The sequence below is a fragment of the Triplophysa dalaica genome, chromosome 15 (genome assembly GCF_015846415.1).
Source record: "Triplophysa dalaica isolate WHDGS20190420 chromosome 15, ASM1584641v1, whole genome shotgun sequence".
Lineage (NCBI taxonomy): Eukaryota > Metazoa > Chordata > Actinopteri > Cypriniformes > Nemacheilidae > Triplophysa > Triplophysa dalaica.
Window position 1 is genome coordinate 884,073 of NC_079556.1, and position 17,141 is coordinate 901,213.

General features: G+C 39.7%; 2 protein-coding genes across 2 annotated transcripts; one reads left to right on the top strand and one right to left on the bottom strand.

Annotated features, from left to right (window-relative positions):
* Positions 1-7,057: 7,057 nt before the first annotated feature.
* On the bottom strand, positions 7,058-8,353 carry tex36 (testis expressed 36). Its single transcript, XM_056768420.1, has 4 exons — positions 8,161-8,353; positions 7,935-8,075; positions 7,649-7,732; positions 7,058-7,563 (listed from the first exon to the last, which is right to left on the bottom strand). The coding sequence occupies exons 1-4, from the start codon at positions 8,212-8,214 to the stop codon at positions 7,261-7,263; spliced, it is 582 nt and encodes a 193-aa protein (XP_056624398.1). The 5' UTR covers positions 8,215-8,353; the 3' UTR covers positions 7,058-7,260.
* A 597-nt stretch (positions 8,354-8,950) lies between these two features.
* edrf1 (erythroid differentiation regulatory factor 1) lies at positions 8,951-16,887 on the top strand. Its single transcript, XM_056768741.1, is given in 24 exon segments — positions 8,951-9,422; positions 9,771-9,979; positions 10,069-10,135; positions 10,235-10,360; positions 10,452-10,576; positions 10,655-10,802; positions 10,893-10,985; positions 11,242-11,363; positions 11,509-11,620; positions 11,777-11,924; positions 12,007-12,118; positions 12,210-12,321; positions 12,399-12,665; positions 12,780-12,851; positions 13,200-13,623; positions 13,837-14,037; positions 14,160-14,381; positions 14,554-14,780; positions 14,928-15,086; positions 15,185-15,334; positions 15,416-15,569; positions 15,654-15,772; positions 15,898-16,070; positions 16,184-16,887. Coding segments are annotated over 24 exon segments (3,786 nt in total). The 5' UTR covers positions 8,951-9,341; the 3' UTR covers positions 16,347-16,887.
* Positions 16,888-17,141: the final 254 nt, after the last annotated feature.

Below are 17,141 nucleotides of genomic sequence, written 5' to 3' on the forward strand. Positions count from 1 at the left end.
AACAGGAAGTTCGTCTGGGCCAGCATTGAACCAGTGCGGTTTACATTTTCCCAAGTGGTTTACACTTCAAATTTGAGCAGAATTATCTGAGACGAAGTTAATACTTCAGTGAGAAATAACTGAGGAGCGCCTGAAAGAGCAATAAAAGTTCTCCCCTGGGCCTCTCCATCTGAGAGAGAAACCTCCTTCTTCGACAATGCCATCATCACTTGACAATCGCTCCCACGCATCTATATCTTCTACTACAGCGTGACTTTCTTTCTCTGCCACTTCTCTTCCTCTCTGTCTATGACAGAAACCTTCACATTTACGACACAGAAAGAAGTGAACCTGACATTTGTAATTTGACTCTACAAACATGTGTGAACGCCTCACTGATAGTCGTATTGATCTGTCAGGGCTATAATGAGCTAAGCACTCCGTCTCGACCCCTCGCGGTCACAGCACAATGAAGGGGCCCCTTTCCTCTCTGACCCCTCGCAACACATTGAACTCCATGACCCGGGTTTGACTCTCACTCTTGGGGACGAACTTTAATAATCTGGGGTGGACTGCTCACATCGCCTCCCACGGTGCAGAACGGCGGCTCTTCCCAACGATTTCAGAATACAACAAAGATTTTACCAAATAAGCTATTTGTTTTTTTCTTTATTAGACATCCGCCTCGTTCTGAGAACCGAAGATTAGAGACCGTTTGACTCTTATCTATCAGAGATAGCCTGTGAGCCCACCTCACAAAGAAATGTCACAAGATATATAAAGCTGTGAGAAACTCTCTATGTGGCGTAAACTAGGTGTCCACAATATCTCTGTATATGAGGCAACTCACATTTTTTATTATCCGCAAATACAGGGAAGAAATAACTTTAGGGTTATTTTTGTAATCGAAGCAGCTGTTCTTAAATCATTTCCAAGTCTGACATCGGAAGCAAATTCAAATTCATAACATACGGTCTACTGTGTGTAAAATAGTTTACCTGCAGTTAGTCCTGTGCGTTATTCAAACCACTCTCTTCTGTTCCCACAATGACTTTTCTAGACAAAGACAAATAAATCAAGCGTCAGCCGCCGTCTTGAGATCACGAAATCACCGTGCCCCAGTATTCATTTTTACAGATTCATTTTTATTTCAGAGATTTGCTTTTTAACACAACTAAAGGGCATACAAGTGAACCATACTGAATTGAATCAATCCTTTCTTGAAGACGTTTCATCCCGAGTCAGATTTTGAGTGACAGCTAAACACATCCAGAGATTCAAGCAAGCAAAGAATGATGGAAAGGTTGAATTCAGAAGCTTTGGACGGACGCCACATTCCAATTTCATACCAATTACCTTCCAATAAGGTGATCTCTTACACATCCTCACATCTTTCTAACTGCAAAGAAGCCGCTGGAATACATCACTACAATGTGCGCAGAAGAGGTTTGCTCATATGTGTTCAAGTGTGAAACTGAAGAGGAGTCATTGCTCTTCGTCCTCAAGAGTCAGTCTCCAAAATTCACATGACACTCATCCATCCGCTCGAAAACAAACAAATGTTTTCTCCGCACATGTTAGGAATGTCAATACATCTCGATGCACCTGTTAAAGAGCGGGACAGAGTATCTGACTCAGTCAAGCTGTTATCCCACTCTCTGGGAAAGATCAGGTGATCACTCACATGTAACAGATTCATTAAATATTTTTTCAAATGACAATTTTACTGACAATTTACTTGAAGGCTCTAGAAGTTAGATTGTAATATTCTAATAATGTTATCAGCATGAAGAAGAACAAAATAACCATATCAATTAAAAAAAGTTAAATAAATGTTAGAAGATGCAACATCGATCATTTATGGTAATACTAATGTCCCCCATTACCGTTTCTCCCAGACACCAATGAAATTACACAAAGACCAAACTGATTCCAAACACTCTTCCTCGAAGACGAAGTTGAAATGACTGAGCATCCAATAACATCTCCTGAAGAGACATAAACTTTCATCCAGCTAGAGTTAATCTGTCTGTGGTGTCAGGAACCTATAAATGAAGATTGTCTGATGTGTCAACCCTCCACACCTGGAGCACAAAATCACGCCATAAATATTAAAGAAGCTCTTTTGCGTTTTCCTACCTGACTTTAATAAATGTCTCCTTGCTTCATATGCTGCCATGTAGACTATGATTCAGTATGTGAGTGCGAGTGCTCCGGGCGAGAGAGACAGAATTCTTAGTGGGGAGACGTGTTTAGAATCAAGGTCTTTGGTCATCCAACCGACACATCAAACTGAGAATACAAACCTCACTGGTCATTATTTACACATGCATTTGTATTCCATGAACCAGCAAAGCCTCCATCTTAAAATCCGTTTGATAAGTTAAGCTTGCCAAAGTCACACACATAACATAGATCTTTCGGGGCCCCGTGCCTCCTTGAAAAGGGTCCTTGACAAAGCCCTTAGAAACAGCAGATGTCCTGGTAGAAAACATCTGTACACTCCCCCTCTCCACCAGATATTGCATCACGCAGACAAAGGGACATTTCCCAAAACACACACTTTACTTCCACTTCTCACTAGATTACACTCCTTCACTAAAAACGTCGAGGAATCAGTAAGAACCATCACAAACAAGTTGTGCGAGACTAAACTTTGAAACTACAGCCAAGCAAATGGAAGGTCGGGTTTGGCCAAAACACGTTTATTAAAAACGCACATCGTGTTTATGTACCTGATCGCAAGAAATTACAATCAACTCTCACTTCATTTGCATATGTCTTCATTATATTCTCCACTTAAAGACACTGAGGGAATAGGGTAATGCGATGAGCCAGCAACACATATGAGCTATTTTTACACATGGTCACCTACGCGCAACATTTGGTTACATTGTAGCCGCTTAATCACGCAGATCAACGTAACAATCAATGTATACACGGATCAAAGACACAATGAAACAACCGAACGCAGTTTAATTTCTAACTATGATCAGCTGCTAAGTGGCTCAAGATGTCCTCGGATGTTAGAGGAACAGAGAGGAAAGCCCACCCATTCCCTCCATGTCGCAGGCGAATAAACGCACACATGGACGGACACTACGCGCCAGACCAGCCGCTGTTCCTTTAACATGCAACCGGCCGAGTGGGTTTTACATCCAACCCGGATATTATCCTACAAATATTAGTATATCACTTTCATATAGCCACCAAGAATCAAGCCGATGCTAAAATGCACGCAGAAGCGTTCGCGATGAGTGACTCACCTTTCAAAACGCAACCCAAACTTAATCCAGCGTGTTTCCAAACTGAATATCTGAGAATGTTTTTTTTTGAGGCGTTTGGTGATTTTAGAGAAGTTACGGATGTGGTTGAGTTGGGTTCACAGCCAACGAAGGTGGCCGAGTGGGTTTAGAAAAAAAAAGAGGAGGTGATTCGGAGACTACGATGCACTTCGTTTTATCTTTTCCCCAGTGCAGGATTGAGATGTCTCTGTTTTCCTTTTCTTTTTTCTCTATCTTTTGACAGAGGCGGGGCATCTGTGCGAACGGACCAATGGGGAGGGGGTTAGGGCGCGACCACACCCCCATAATCTTTGTGCGCAGATACTGGCGAGTTTGTCCGAGTGACCACAGCAGCACACAGGCCTGCACTCCTTCCTTAATCTGCATTACATGCAAGAGATTGCCATCACAGTTTGGAAGCAGAAAACATTAGAGTTGGTCCAGTTTTAGAAACTTTTTAGGCAGTATTTGTAAGTTGAATTTGAGTTGATTGTGTGCGTGTGTGTGTGTGTGTGTGTGTGTGTGTGTACATACTCTGTATACATATATACGTATATTTACATATCATCGTTTATAATAAATATTATTAAGAGAAATTGTTCAGTTTTTTGTTTTTATACCTTTTTCTTTTACCCAGCACATAAAAACACACCATTGTTTCTATATAAGGATATATTTTGATCTCTTTAATTTTTTGTATTTCTCTGTCACTGTTTTGCAGCAGCACCCTGCATTTAAAATGTAAACCTAAAGTACATGGCATTAAAAAGCTTTATTCTGATTTTGAGAAACAAAATAATAAAGAAAATATTTTTGTCTCCTGTTGTGTTTTTATTTTCATCTCTCTCAACATCAATTTTAAGGTACATTATACTGACATGATTGCGTGTTCTTAGAATATTGCCAAAGCATTGAACATAACAAAAGACACACAATTAGTACAAACATAGAGTAAACTTAAAATTATTTTAATTATTTTAAAATTAGCTAAAATCATTTTATACTTTTTTGTGATCCAGAAATATCTCATACGTATGAAAAATACTCAAGTGGACCTGTTATACAAATTAATATTCAATGCAACAATTTTTTCTAAGACACACACACTCTTCTCTCCACCCACACCCCAAAGGCCCTTAACACACATTTTGGCCAAATTCAGCACTTTCAAGTTCTGCCTCTCTGGGCACAAACAGAGGAGCTCATTTCAGATTTATTGCACTCTTAGTTTCTATCTTTGACTTTCAGCATGTGTTTAAGTTTCATTTCTTTAACCACAATGTAAAACATTACCAGCAATATCAGCATCCTCTTTTACCGCAAACTTAAAGTTCACTCAAAAATTAAGATGCTGTCATCATTTACTCACCCTCCGGTTGTTTCAAACCTATATATATGTATTTGTTCCGATAAATACCCAAGAATAGATATTTGTATGAATGTTAACCATTTTCAGTTCTCCACATCATCCACAGCCATAGCAGGGGAAAAATGCATTTTTTTTTTCTGTTGAACACGAAGTTGTATATTTTTAAGAAAATAAACATCTGGGGCATCTTACAATTTTTTTCTATATGGCAGTCAATGATGTCACAGAAAATGCTAACATATCTTTCTCTGTGTTCATCAAAACAAAAATAAAATAAGGCTCAGTGAATGATGACAGATTTTTTTATTTTTGGGTGAACTATCACTTTAAGATATTCTACAATTAGCATTTCTGATTCACAGCTCTTTAATTCCTTTAATCTTTTCCTGTATTTTCACATGTTTTCCTGTATCACTCACCATGGTTATGGTGAGTTGTATAAGGCTTGACTTATCTTATTCACACTGATGCAAAGATGTAAGCGGTCTTTAACAATGATTTATTCTAATGCACAAGGCCTCTCCACCTCATCTCAATGAATATTTCATCACAACGAAGGTATATTCTGCTGTGAGCCGGGTCTCCCGCAGCCATTTCTCAAGGTTAGACAGTTATCACAGGGCCAAGCTGAAAACAGGAGGTAAAGCTGAGCAGCAACACTGAGTGATATCACTCAAAAACAACTTCAAGAAGAACATGGTGTTCACTGGAAAATAAAAAAGCATTATGCGTCATGAATTATAACGGTCAAAACTCAAAGGTGGGGTTTAAAAAACAGAACAGAAACAATTGTAACGTAATTGCGGCTTGAATTAATTTCTGCATCACAAAGCAGCATTTGTTTACACTTGTCTGGGGAAAAAAGGCTAATTAGAGTGTTAAGATGAGCTCATTATATAATCAGACGAGAAGCACATGGGTTAAATGATTTGTCTTGACCCCTAGTGTAACACATGCCAGATTATTTCATTAATTCATTATCTGGCATTATTAATTATAGCGAGGCGAGAGAAACAAAGTGATTAGGTTGGAATGGCCTTAAGTTAAAGATCTAATTCAGAAATGATTTATGCTGATGAATCCGCTCTATTAACTCCACGCATTCTAATGTTCTAATGTACCTTGACACCTGACCATCCTTTCATTAATCCTTGTCATAGAAACATTCGTTTCCATGGTAACATGACAGGTTTGATGTAATAGATTTCTAGCACCTCTATTGACAACTTGATTGCTTTTCAGGGAAATAACGTAATAGAAATTAAAAAATCACAGATTGGAGTGTATGAACTGATGACCGTGCAGCACAATCAAGTTAATTTCAACTTCTTTTACTCAAACATCAACATGAGATTTTGAAAATTCCTTTGATCCCAACAGTATTATTTTGACTGTTTGTCAGTGTTTAAACTGAATAATCCATATTTGCCAAATAGAGATAGATATGATGTCTTTTCAATATATAATCACTTGGAGAAAAAAGCCTTTAAGATAAATGTTTAGTGAAAAAACAGGGAGAGAGAGAGAGAGAGAGACTATTGCTGTCCCCACAATAAGTCACTCAATATTAAAAGAACAATGTTAAGAGAATTCTATGTGCCGTCGCCATGGCAACATGCTTTGGGCTTGTCTTTCATGAATTGGTTATGAAAGAAATGCTCCATTACCATCGAAGCAATAAATACTTAATTATAAGATGTCACTTTCTTGCATTATATGTTAGAAGATAAGACAACGCGGAATGAAATACAGGGAATCTCCTAATATCTCTCTTTCCCTCTCTTCTGATATCTGCTCATGTTGTTAAAGGAGTAATAAAGGCACAGGTTGATCCTCCTCGCTGGTCTTTTCCAGGTGCACACACAGACGACCATACAGCTGCTGTTTCATATGCAACACCTGTTCAAATAAGATGCCAATCTTAGAATTTCTCTTGGAACATGAGATGATGTAACGCTGCTCACTGTTTAATCTCTTTCAAAGCTTCGGCACAAATGTTTCCCTTTTTTTCTTTTTTCCCTCTGTATCCGCATAACATCAGTTTCTCTATTTCAAACACGCCAGGTGAGCAAAACGAAAATGAGGAAATAATTTGTGTCAACAACATTAACTCCACTTAAAAAGGAGATCCTCTCAGTACATTGATTGTTTCTACAAAACAGCATTGAGATGAAATACTTCCTTGACTTGAAGTCTTTCGCTTCTCGGATGTTTCTGAAAAAAACACAAGTTATGTCACATGTCTCACAAGAGGTCTCAAACTTTGCTCACATTTTCAAGAGAATGCAATGCAGAAGTCATACATTTCAATACAAACTGGAATTTCCTCCAATACTAAAATATCAAAGTTGATCATTGATAAGACAATAAGGTTACAATTAACTGCCATGTGCTCTGATCCATTTAAAAAAAAAGCTGGACTCTGTTGTGCTACTAATATCATTTATTTTATATAGAATGAAACTGCCATTTCAAATAGTCTGCCACCTGCTGGTGACAAATAAGTAATGACACACCAAACAACAAGAATTCCCATATTTCACCATATTTAGTGTCATAAACATTAATTGAAGGTTGTATGACAAACAGGTGGTTAAAATAGTTAACACAGATGACTTATTTATGGAATTAATGGTTGCTGGTGGCTAGTACACTTAGTGAAATGGTCTCTTTAGAGTTATGTTTCCCAAACCACATGAAGCACTCTCCAGCCTGAGCTTGAGCGTTTATTTGAGACCTCGCTGAGTGGTTTCTGGGGAAGCGTCTTGTAATTGTGGCTTCTGTGGCCTCTGTTTCCTGTTTGGGCAGGAAGTCAGCCTGATAGGCAGAGTGGTCCTGCTTTTCTGACCCGAGCGGGGTGTCATGATAACACAGGCAGAAATGAGAGTTATGCTGCCGTCGCTCATCAAGACATTTCTTACGCCCGAAGCCCTGTTCATATACACAAACACAGTGAAATAGTAGCTAAGACAAGAAAGTACAATGTCATTATTATTTATCTCTGTAACCAACTCACCTGAACATCATACACGTCAATAGCGTCCTGCAGAGCTGCACGATTATCATGCACTGAGAATGCAAAGTCTCTGCCCATTGTTTTCTGCATTTGATAACATATATTTTAATGTGATTGTTTATAGTGAGAACTATGATTTATGCCTACAAACATGCCCTCTAACAAATAAAAGTGCAACATATAATTATGCAAAATTTCTGCTGTCATATAAATGACCTGAAGCCTCTTTTCACTGCAGTTTTTACTGTTGTTTATTTTCAGTGTGTGTTAGATGGCAATAGCTGACCTTTTCCAGATTAATGAATATTTTGGGGTATCTCTCGTCTCCTTGTATCAGGGGTTGAGGGACTCCATGTGCCAGCATTGAACCTGTGCTGGTACACAGTTCTCGTGTTTGTTCTGTCTGGGGTGTACCTATATGCATAAACTAGAAAACAAGAGCAACAACAAAAATGAATAGGCTCAACATATTTTTACTCAAGTTTTAAAGGATTTAAAGGTGTGCATCTTACCCAGTTTCCACTGTTCTTGTATTTGTTAAAGTATCTCTTGCCTCCTTGACTCATTGTAACAAAATGAAATTAAATGTTTAAAACAAGCAAATAACTTAAAATTGAATTCCTAAGCGTCCCACATGAGCCGCCATGACTCCCTGCAGGTGAACTCAGGTGACAGAAAGCGAATGGCATTGCTTTTGTAACCATGACGACGGAACACAATCGGTATTTATGAAAAACTTCACGCGAAAAGTTTATACAATGAGATGCTTAAATACCAAAATATCATATCAAGAAAATAATGTTTAGAACACATTTAACACAAAAATAAAATAGGATTAGGCACATATAAAAAGTTATATTCATTTTGATATTTTTTTTTATTTTACGTTAGCCTAACTACATAAAACCGTTCCAGTAAATCAAAACCATTGTATATAGTATTGAAATCGAATTTTATATATAACAAAACATATAACATAAATTAAAAATGTGAAAATACAAATAATATGCGAATTTAAAAAAAGATTCAAACAATAACATTACATTCCATTTTTAATATTTTTATTCATGCAAAACAAATGTAAAATTTGTCCGTTAAACTAACTAAAATAATCGAAAATGTCGAAATAAATGTGTAAATAAAACATAAACATTATATAAATCTGAATATTTTTTTAAAATCTAAACTTATACTGTTGTATTGATATATTTAGGTATATATCATTAGACAGTTTTTTAAATAAAAATTGACAGCATCATATCAACATTTCTGAAATGTTCTACACTTTTCTAGAAAGAGGTGGACGTCGTGACGTCGCGTCCGCTTCCGGGTGAGAGGGTCTGTGAGTTTACATTGCTCAGAGAGAAGCTGACAGATGAAACACACTGCTGAAATCTACAAAACACATATATTTATACTCTCAATTAATCTGCTATTCAACAAACTGCTATCGGTTTAGTGTCAAACTTACAGCACACAGAAAAATCGTCATTTAAGCTGAAACAGCGTGCGGAATAAAAATGAAAAGCACATGATGGTAGAATGTGTTCTGGTGTAGTTTATGTAATATGTGTAGACAGTAAAGACGATATAGCGAGTCAAAGTCTAAAGTGAGAGAATCGGTTATTTCACATTCTTCACGTTTAATTCGTCGTTTTGTGGAGATCTGCATGGATGGATAACTGAGGTAAACATGAGCTCTCAGGATAACAAGACAGAGTCAGAGCAGACAGAAGAGCAGCAGACCGGGGCTGCCAGTGAAGACAACAAACAGGTATGTATGTATATATGTATATATATATATATGTGTGTTCTATACATATCAACAGTACAGTTATTTGACAAGTTCTTTCATTGTTTCATGTTCTTTCCTTTTCACAAAAAAACATACTTGTGGCCCTATAATTGATTTAAAAATCCTTTAAGAATCATCAGTTCACTTTGAGTTTTAATTGCTAGTTTTTCCAAGCCCACAACATATTAGTACCAGATCATAGCGGTCAATGGCTTGGATTGTGTGTTTATCCTTGTGAGGGACTTTTACTGAATTGATTCATAATGACTTCGGTCCATCTAATCTAGACTGAAGTTTCGTGACTACATATGAACTCTTTGACTCTAGGAGGCTGTTGTTTGTCTGGGCAACAATGAAGTGAAGAGTCGTGCAGTTGTGAAGTATTCGGCCGCTCCGCCTCCCAGCACATATGCATTACTGCAGGAGAAGACCGACCTCAAACTGCCTCCTGCTAACTGGCTCCGAGAGAATGCCCAGCTGGGACCTGCAGGGACCACGGTGCTGGGTTCCAGCAGGAAAAGCAAACCTTTCTCCAGGTACCTTTCTGCCTGTCTGGATCTACATTGCGTGTAGATGTGAGCTTTAAAACTGATTTCTGTTCTGTACGTTGTCTGTTTGATTGCAGTTTTGGGATGGCATATGACTTTATCGACAGCATTGGCGATGATGTTGACGTTGTGTCTGATTCAGAGGTGAGTCTGGTCTTCTGTTATTAGCAGGAATGTCTGTTGTTTAATGTAGGTCAAAGTATTAATTGGTTATATCTATGTGTGTGGCTTTTGTGAGTCTAGAACATTAAGAAGTTGCTAAAGATCCCGTACAGTAAATCTCATGTCAGCATGGCCGTTCATCGAGTGGGCGGCACTCTGCTGCTGGATGACCTCGACATTCAGGAGCTCTTCATGAGATCATCACAGGTAACAGGACATGTTCATTGTTTCATTACTATCACACATCCCCCAAATTTGGACGATTTAACATTGAGATCATCTGAATGAAATGTAACAGACCGGAGACTGGACGTGGCTGAAGGAGTTTTATCAGCGTCTCATCGACCAGAAGTGGCAGAGAAAGAAGAAAAGTAAAGAGCATTGGAACGAGAAAGCCATTCTCTCCAAATTTCTCTATTACAGGTGAGAACCAATCATCTTGTTGAACAAAATGTGAAATAGCTCACCGTGTTGATTTCACAACGCTCCCCTGTGTTGCAGCATTAACAGTACTGGGGCGGCTGTGCCCGTGCCAGATACAGACCAGACAGCAGACGACGGCTGTGGGTCGGGGGGCGGAGGGCCGTCTTGGCCTGCCACCTACAACAGCTCCTCACCTGATCCAGAAGAGCCTGCTATACCAAAGGAGGTGCGGATGGTCTTTCTTCTCTGGCTCATTTCTTAAGACGTGTTATTTGAGTTTTATAGTCCTGAGTCCTCTCTTCTTCATGTCTTACAGGAGCAGGTGGACACATATGCTTTGGGTCATGTGTCTTCAGTTCATAAAGAGCAGAACCTGCCAACGCTGTTCGATGAAGGAGAAAATAGTCAGGTAATGATAATAATTGCAATTTACACTTAAGTTTCTAATCTTGATTTTACATTTTTATTCAAAATGATTGGCAAGCCCAAACCACCAACGTAGCAAGGTAGCTCGAAATGGCACTTTCTATTTGTTCAACCAGCGACAAATATAGCCATTCTGTTCAGCTATGCCGAATTTGCATGCTTCATGTTAAAGTAATGTGTAATATGTGGTACTGGTTTATAAATAACACATTTCAAACAGTCTGTGTTCTGTGCCTCAGGGTTTAAAGAACGACTTCGCCCGGAATATTTTATGGACTTTTGAGGACATCCACATGCTTGTGGGATCAAATATGCCGATATTTGGAGGTGGTCGATACCCAGCAGTCAGTCTACAACTCAGGTCAGAGTTGGAGATTTGGTTTTGGCAGGAATTTTCATCTAGTTTAAATACATTTCACTCTTAGAATACCTTCATGCATTTAAAAGCTTTTGTTCATTATCCTGGAATTTTTAAATAACCAGATTTTTTCTCTTTGGTTTGCCAGGGACAACAATAAACCAATCAACATCCTCACAGGAATTGACTACTGGCTGGATAATTTGATGTGTAACGTACCAGAGTTGGTCATGTGTTTTCACGTCAATGGCATCGTACAGGTTAGAAACATAATTTAAAATATTAGATATAATAATATAATAATATATATATATATATATATATATATATATATATATATATATATAATATAAAATATATTTTTTTGTATGTGTATGTAGGTACTGAGTACTCAAAATATTTCCTCTTGTTTATAGAAATATGAGATGATAAAAACAGAAGACATCCCAGATTTGGAAAATTCCAGATTCTCGACACGAGTCGTGAAGGACATTGCGCAGAACATCCTGTCTTTCCTAAAATCCAACTGTACCAAAGAAGGCCACACCTATTGGCTCTTTAAAGGCCAGTCGTCTGTTATCTTCTATTTCATCTTAATGTTAGATCCACTCAGTGACCTAACAGACGTTCTATCCTCTTCCTGCAGCCAGTGGAAGTGACATCGTGAAGCTGTATGACCTCACGACTCTGTGCGAGGAAGCGGCTGAGGAGAAATGCCAAAATCCGTTCACGCTTCCTGTAGCTGTGCTGCTCTACAAGTAAGATTTACTGTACCTTCACAATCACATCTTTTATATTCCGTCCGGTCAGCATCATTATCCCAAACAAATGTGTTGTTTTCTATGACAGAGTGGCCAGTAACATGATGCTAAAGAAAAGCCAAAACAGGAAGAACTACGACACAGTCCGAACTCTGCTGCTCAACTGTATCAAACTGCTGAATGAGGAAAGACATCCACAGGTACAAGTCTACAAACTCTCTTAACTCCTTCCTCTCCATCTACTTGTGATTTCACACGTTCATCATGTGTGGTGTAGATCATCGCCTCTGCCCACTACATGCTAGCAGAACTGTTCCAGTTAGATGATGTGAACGAAGAAGTGGGCAACGGGGAATCTCTGAGGGGGGGCGGCTCTGAAGATAGCTACAGTGACGAAGATGAGGAGGAGGAGGAAGATGAAGACGACAGCTGTTCCTACGGCAGCTCCTCTAAGCCGCAGGACGACTCCAAAGCCGTGGCGGTTATAAAGTCTGTTGGCGAGCTGTCTGTTCCTGAGAAATACAAGAGCACTCACCAGATCAGAGTATGATTTATAATGAAAATCTGAAGATTCAGAACATTTTCTTGCGTTCATTTGAACAGAAATTCAAACGTTGATCATGTTTTCTTATCATAACAACATTCCTATCTTTTTCAGCCTAACTGTGCCTTCCCTGTGTCGCAAGACAAAGTGGAGAAGTGTCGACTGGTTCTCAGCTATGTTCTTAAGGTGAGAGCCGCAGCGCACCCTAGTGTGTATTATGTAATATAAATTATAAATATATATAGTTTTTTATATTTTAAGATACAGTTCAACCAAAAATTTTAATTCTGTCATCATGTTTTTCAAACATGTTTTTCTGTGGAACAGCACGGTATACAGAAGGTATTTTGAAAAATGTCTCATTGATGTTGTGTTCATACAATGGACGTCAATGTGGTTCAGTGTTGTTTGGTATCAAGCATTCTTCAAAATATCTTCTTTTGTTGCTCTGCAGATACAAGTCAAACAGGTTTAAAATGACGTGAAATCTTCTTCATCAGCATTCAAAATCTCATATCCTTGTTTTGTTTATAGGGTCTGAAGGCAGTAGACAGCAGTATAAAGAAAGAAACCGACCTGCCTGCCGCTGACCCCAGCACCCCCATTCCTCTTAAGTATGAGGAGAGATCTCAGAGCGGAGCGAGAGAAGTGGAGAAGGAGATCGCACTCCTGCTGGACAGAGGTTAGTCATTCTCCTCTAACTCGACCAGAGAGCGATGTTGTCCTCATCATCATTACTCACGTTTCTCTGTCGTGCATTTTTCAGTCGTTCCGTGTAATGAGGACCTGAAGATGCCGACACGCTCCGGAATGCTCCCGGGCAGCTGGCATCACCGTGTGAAACAGCAGCTCTTCCTGAAAGCGTCGAAGGCATACTACATCCTGTCAGATTCTGCCACCAACCTGCTGAAGTACGGCCGTGCACTGCGTTACATCAAACTGGCTCTGCAGTGCCATGGTAAGAATGTGTAGCAAACATGTATTTGGGTTAGTGGGTAAAGATTGGCAGACTGTAGGTACAAATCACAAATCGACTTTTTGGGGTTTCTAGCACCATTCTTTAACAACTGAGCTGAGGTGAATCCACAGGTTATTGAATTATGAAAATGCACATTACAACGCAACGATTTAAGGAGATGTTTGAGTTCTAAATGTTTTTCTTTGTCTTTAGATGCGTATTGCTCCATCAGCGGTGGTCTCCACCCACAGGTGCTCCTGTTCCACTGTCAGTGTCTGTCTCTGTGCGGTGATGTTCAGCTGATGTTGGCTCAAAACGCCTCCAACAGAGCCGCATATCTAGAGGAATACAGCTATCAGACCAAAGATGACCAGGAGATCTTACACTGCTTGCACCGCGAGAGCTCCTGCCAAGGTCTGAACGCTTCATCACAAACCTCTTCGCACATTGTAATGAAGCGTCTGTCTTCATATCTGCTTTAGTAGGGTCATAATACTGACATGAATACTCAGCAACGATTTGTTTTTTCCTCTTAGCCTTTAGCATGGCCACCGATCTGGCCACAGACCTCGAATACCAGCTGATCATCAGCTGTAAGTGTTATGAGGCGGCCCATGACCTGTTGACCTCTGGAGTTCTGAAAGATTTGGGACAGGAGCAGCTAGGTCAGGTTCTAAAGCGCCTAGGCAACATCCGCAACGAGATGGGCGTCTTCTATATGAACCAAGCGGCGGCCATGCAGACCGAGAAAGAAGGAGGTAAGATGTGGAGTTGGGCAAGTAAAGCTAAAGTTATAAACCAAAACCATAAACATATGGGCGATACTGGATCTCCCTTGCCGGGTTTGAACCTAGAACAACCTTTCGATAAGTTCTTTTCAAGTAATTTGTGGGGAGATGCTTTTACCTCACAGTTTTTGATGTTCTCTAGTGCGGAGGACCGTCTGCGTGGCAGAGCAGGAGTTGTGGAAGAAGAGTTTCTCATGTTTCGAGAAGGGAATGCAGAATTTCCAAGCGATTTCAGACTCCGTGAACACAGCCCTGCTGCTGTGTAACATCGGGCGGCTCATGCGGATCTGCGCACAGGCTCACTGCGTCATGACATCAGAAAACAGCCGCGGGGAGTTCTCGCCCGAAGAAGCTCTCTACTACAATAAGGTTTGCAAGCTAAACAGGATTCAGGATGCACATTAATTAAGAATCAAACTTACATTTATCTTAAAAGATCTAACAATTTTTTTAAACATAATGTAATTACCAATATTATAATGAGATAAGGTTGATGAAGTGAAATTTCATATTTAGGCAAAAGATTATTATCAGAGGGCCCTGAAGTCTCTGGGATGCCGGGACAGTCATTTAGCAGTCTGGGATTCTGTGAACTGGGAACTTTCAACAACATATTTTACTTTGGCCACACTGCTGCAAGATTACGCTCCGCTGTCCCGCAAAGCACAAGAGCAGGTACCGCAAACACACATGCTTCATTCCCTTTGAAAAACAAACTGCTGTTTGGCTTTGTGACGATCAGACCTGGCTGACGTGAGTGTGGCGCGTTTCAGATCGAGAGGGAAGTCACCGAGACCATGATGAAGTCACTGCGCTACTGCGACCTGAAGACAGAATCTGCTCGCCAGCCGCTCTACCAGTACAGAGCTGCAACCATCCACCACAGACTGGCTTCCATGTACCACAGTTGTTACCGTAACCAGGTACACGGTCAGATGCACACAGAGCATGTGCGGTACAGTGCACGGTCCTCTAGGGCACATTCAAATCATCTCTCTTTACAGGTCGGAGACGAGAGCATCAGGAAGCAACACAAGACTCAAGCCGAGCAGCATTACAGCAAAGCCGTGCGGCTCTTCGTAAACCTGAGCGACGCTCCGTGTGAGCTGCTGCGAACGCTGCTGGAGAGAGTGGCCTTCGCCGAGTTCACCATGGCAGGTAAGAAACGTGCAGCACAGAAAACCTCAGCCAGGATGAGAGAGGCGTAGAAACTTAGATCAGGTGTCTTGTTTGGTGTTTCAGGTCAGAACAGCAACACGGTCAAACTGAAAACTCTGACGGGAGCTCTGGAGACGATGTGTGAAACTCGGCACGCTTTCAAACTCATCCATAAAGAACTGCTGGAGCTACAGGACAAAGTGGTACCTACACACACATACTGTAGTGCACACATTACAAAATGTTAAAAGCTTGAGACAGAGTTTACTTCTGGCCATGTGCACATCTGCATTACTGATTTACGCTGTACCGTGATGTATGTGGACAGATGCTGACTCCAGAAGCCTCTGACAAAGCTGAAGATGTCCAGGGTTCAGATAGCACCTCCTCAGAGTTGAACACCGAAGAAGTTGTGAAGTTAATTGGCGTGTTTGTGCCAAGTTTCTCCTTTCTGCTGTTACAGATGATTAAACTCAGCACTGCAAGCAAACGTAAACTTAGGTGAGGGATACGATATACACAATACCCTATTTCAAGACAAATATATTTTTTGTTTTGTATCATGAAAAAATCGTTTTGGTAATAATTTACCATGTCTCATTTGTCTTATGCAGTGTGAAAGAAGAAGAGCAGGTGAAAGTCTATAAGAACGTATATTCTCGGCTGTTGCGGGCTGAGAAGTCCATCCCGCTTATCCAGCGGGTTTCCCTCTTTCTGGATCTACTGGATCAGTTAAACCCGCCCACAGGAAGTGATGAAACAACATCAAAATCTTGAGAATAACAGTTCAGCTTGGTTCGAACAGTTTAAAGAATGCTTGTTTTCTTTGGCTTCCTGGCTTAATTTTTATCTGCAATGTTTGCATATGTTTTGAGATGAACCCATCTTGCTTTAACAGCAGCTGATGATCAAGGCAATAAAAGAGATGACATCATCTGTCTTTGAGAAGTACCATAGAAATGTGTGAACACAACCTGCACCAGCAGTGCCTTTACATATGTCCACATTTAACAGGATGAGCCAACAACATACTCTGTCATTTCCAATATGACATTTGTTAGAAAGGAAAAGAATATGAAACTGTACAGTTGTTTGTAGAGCATATATGTATTTCTTATTAGACACTATGTACAAAATGTGAACCTGTGATTTACGCACGTTCGGGTGGAACGAAATCACAGACTTTATTTCTGGTGGATAAGCTTATGTATTGAACTATAAAATGTGCAATAATTTGGCAAGCCTCGATGCAACAGGTGCAGTTATGTTTGAGAACGCTTGTTTTGACTTGGCTTTCAATAAACGTTTTTTAAAGTTATTTCATTCCAGGCCTGTCTTTAATTTAATCAGAACCTGAAACTGTTCTTAAAGATTTCTCTGTTAATAGCGACTGTTTCTTAGGAAACCAAACCTGTAAATACGAAAAGATTAAAGGCAAAGAATTAAAAAAGCTTTCGCAAATTTCAAATTGCTTATCAAAATATAACAACCAAATTTAATAATATGTTGTGTAAAAAATTATATGTTTATTTGTAACGTAAATGAAAAGAATGAAATAAGATCAATGAAAAA

Excerpts from the sequence above, each read along its gene's own strand:
- tex36 (XM_056768420.1), bottom strand. The coding sequence starts at position 8,214 with ATGAGTCAAGGAGGCAAGAGATACTTTAACAAATACAAGAACAGTGGA. Across the intron at positions 8,076-8,160 it reads ACAAGAACAGTGGAAACTGG|TTTATGCATATAGGTACACC; the intron begins GTAAGATGCACA and ends CTTGTTTTCTAG. Across the intron at positions 7,564-7,648 it reads TTGACGTGTATGATGTTCAG|GGCTTCGGGCGTAAGAAATG; the intron begins GTGAGTTGGTTA and ends GTATATGAACAG.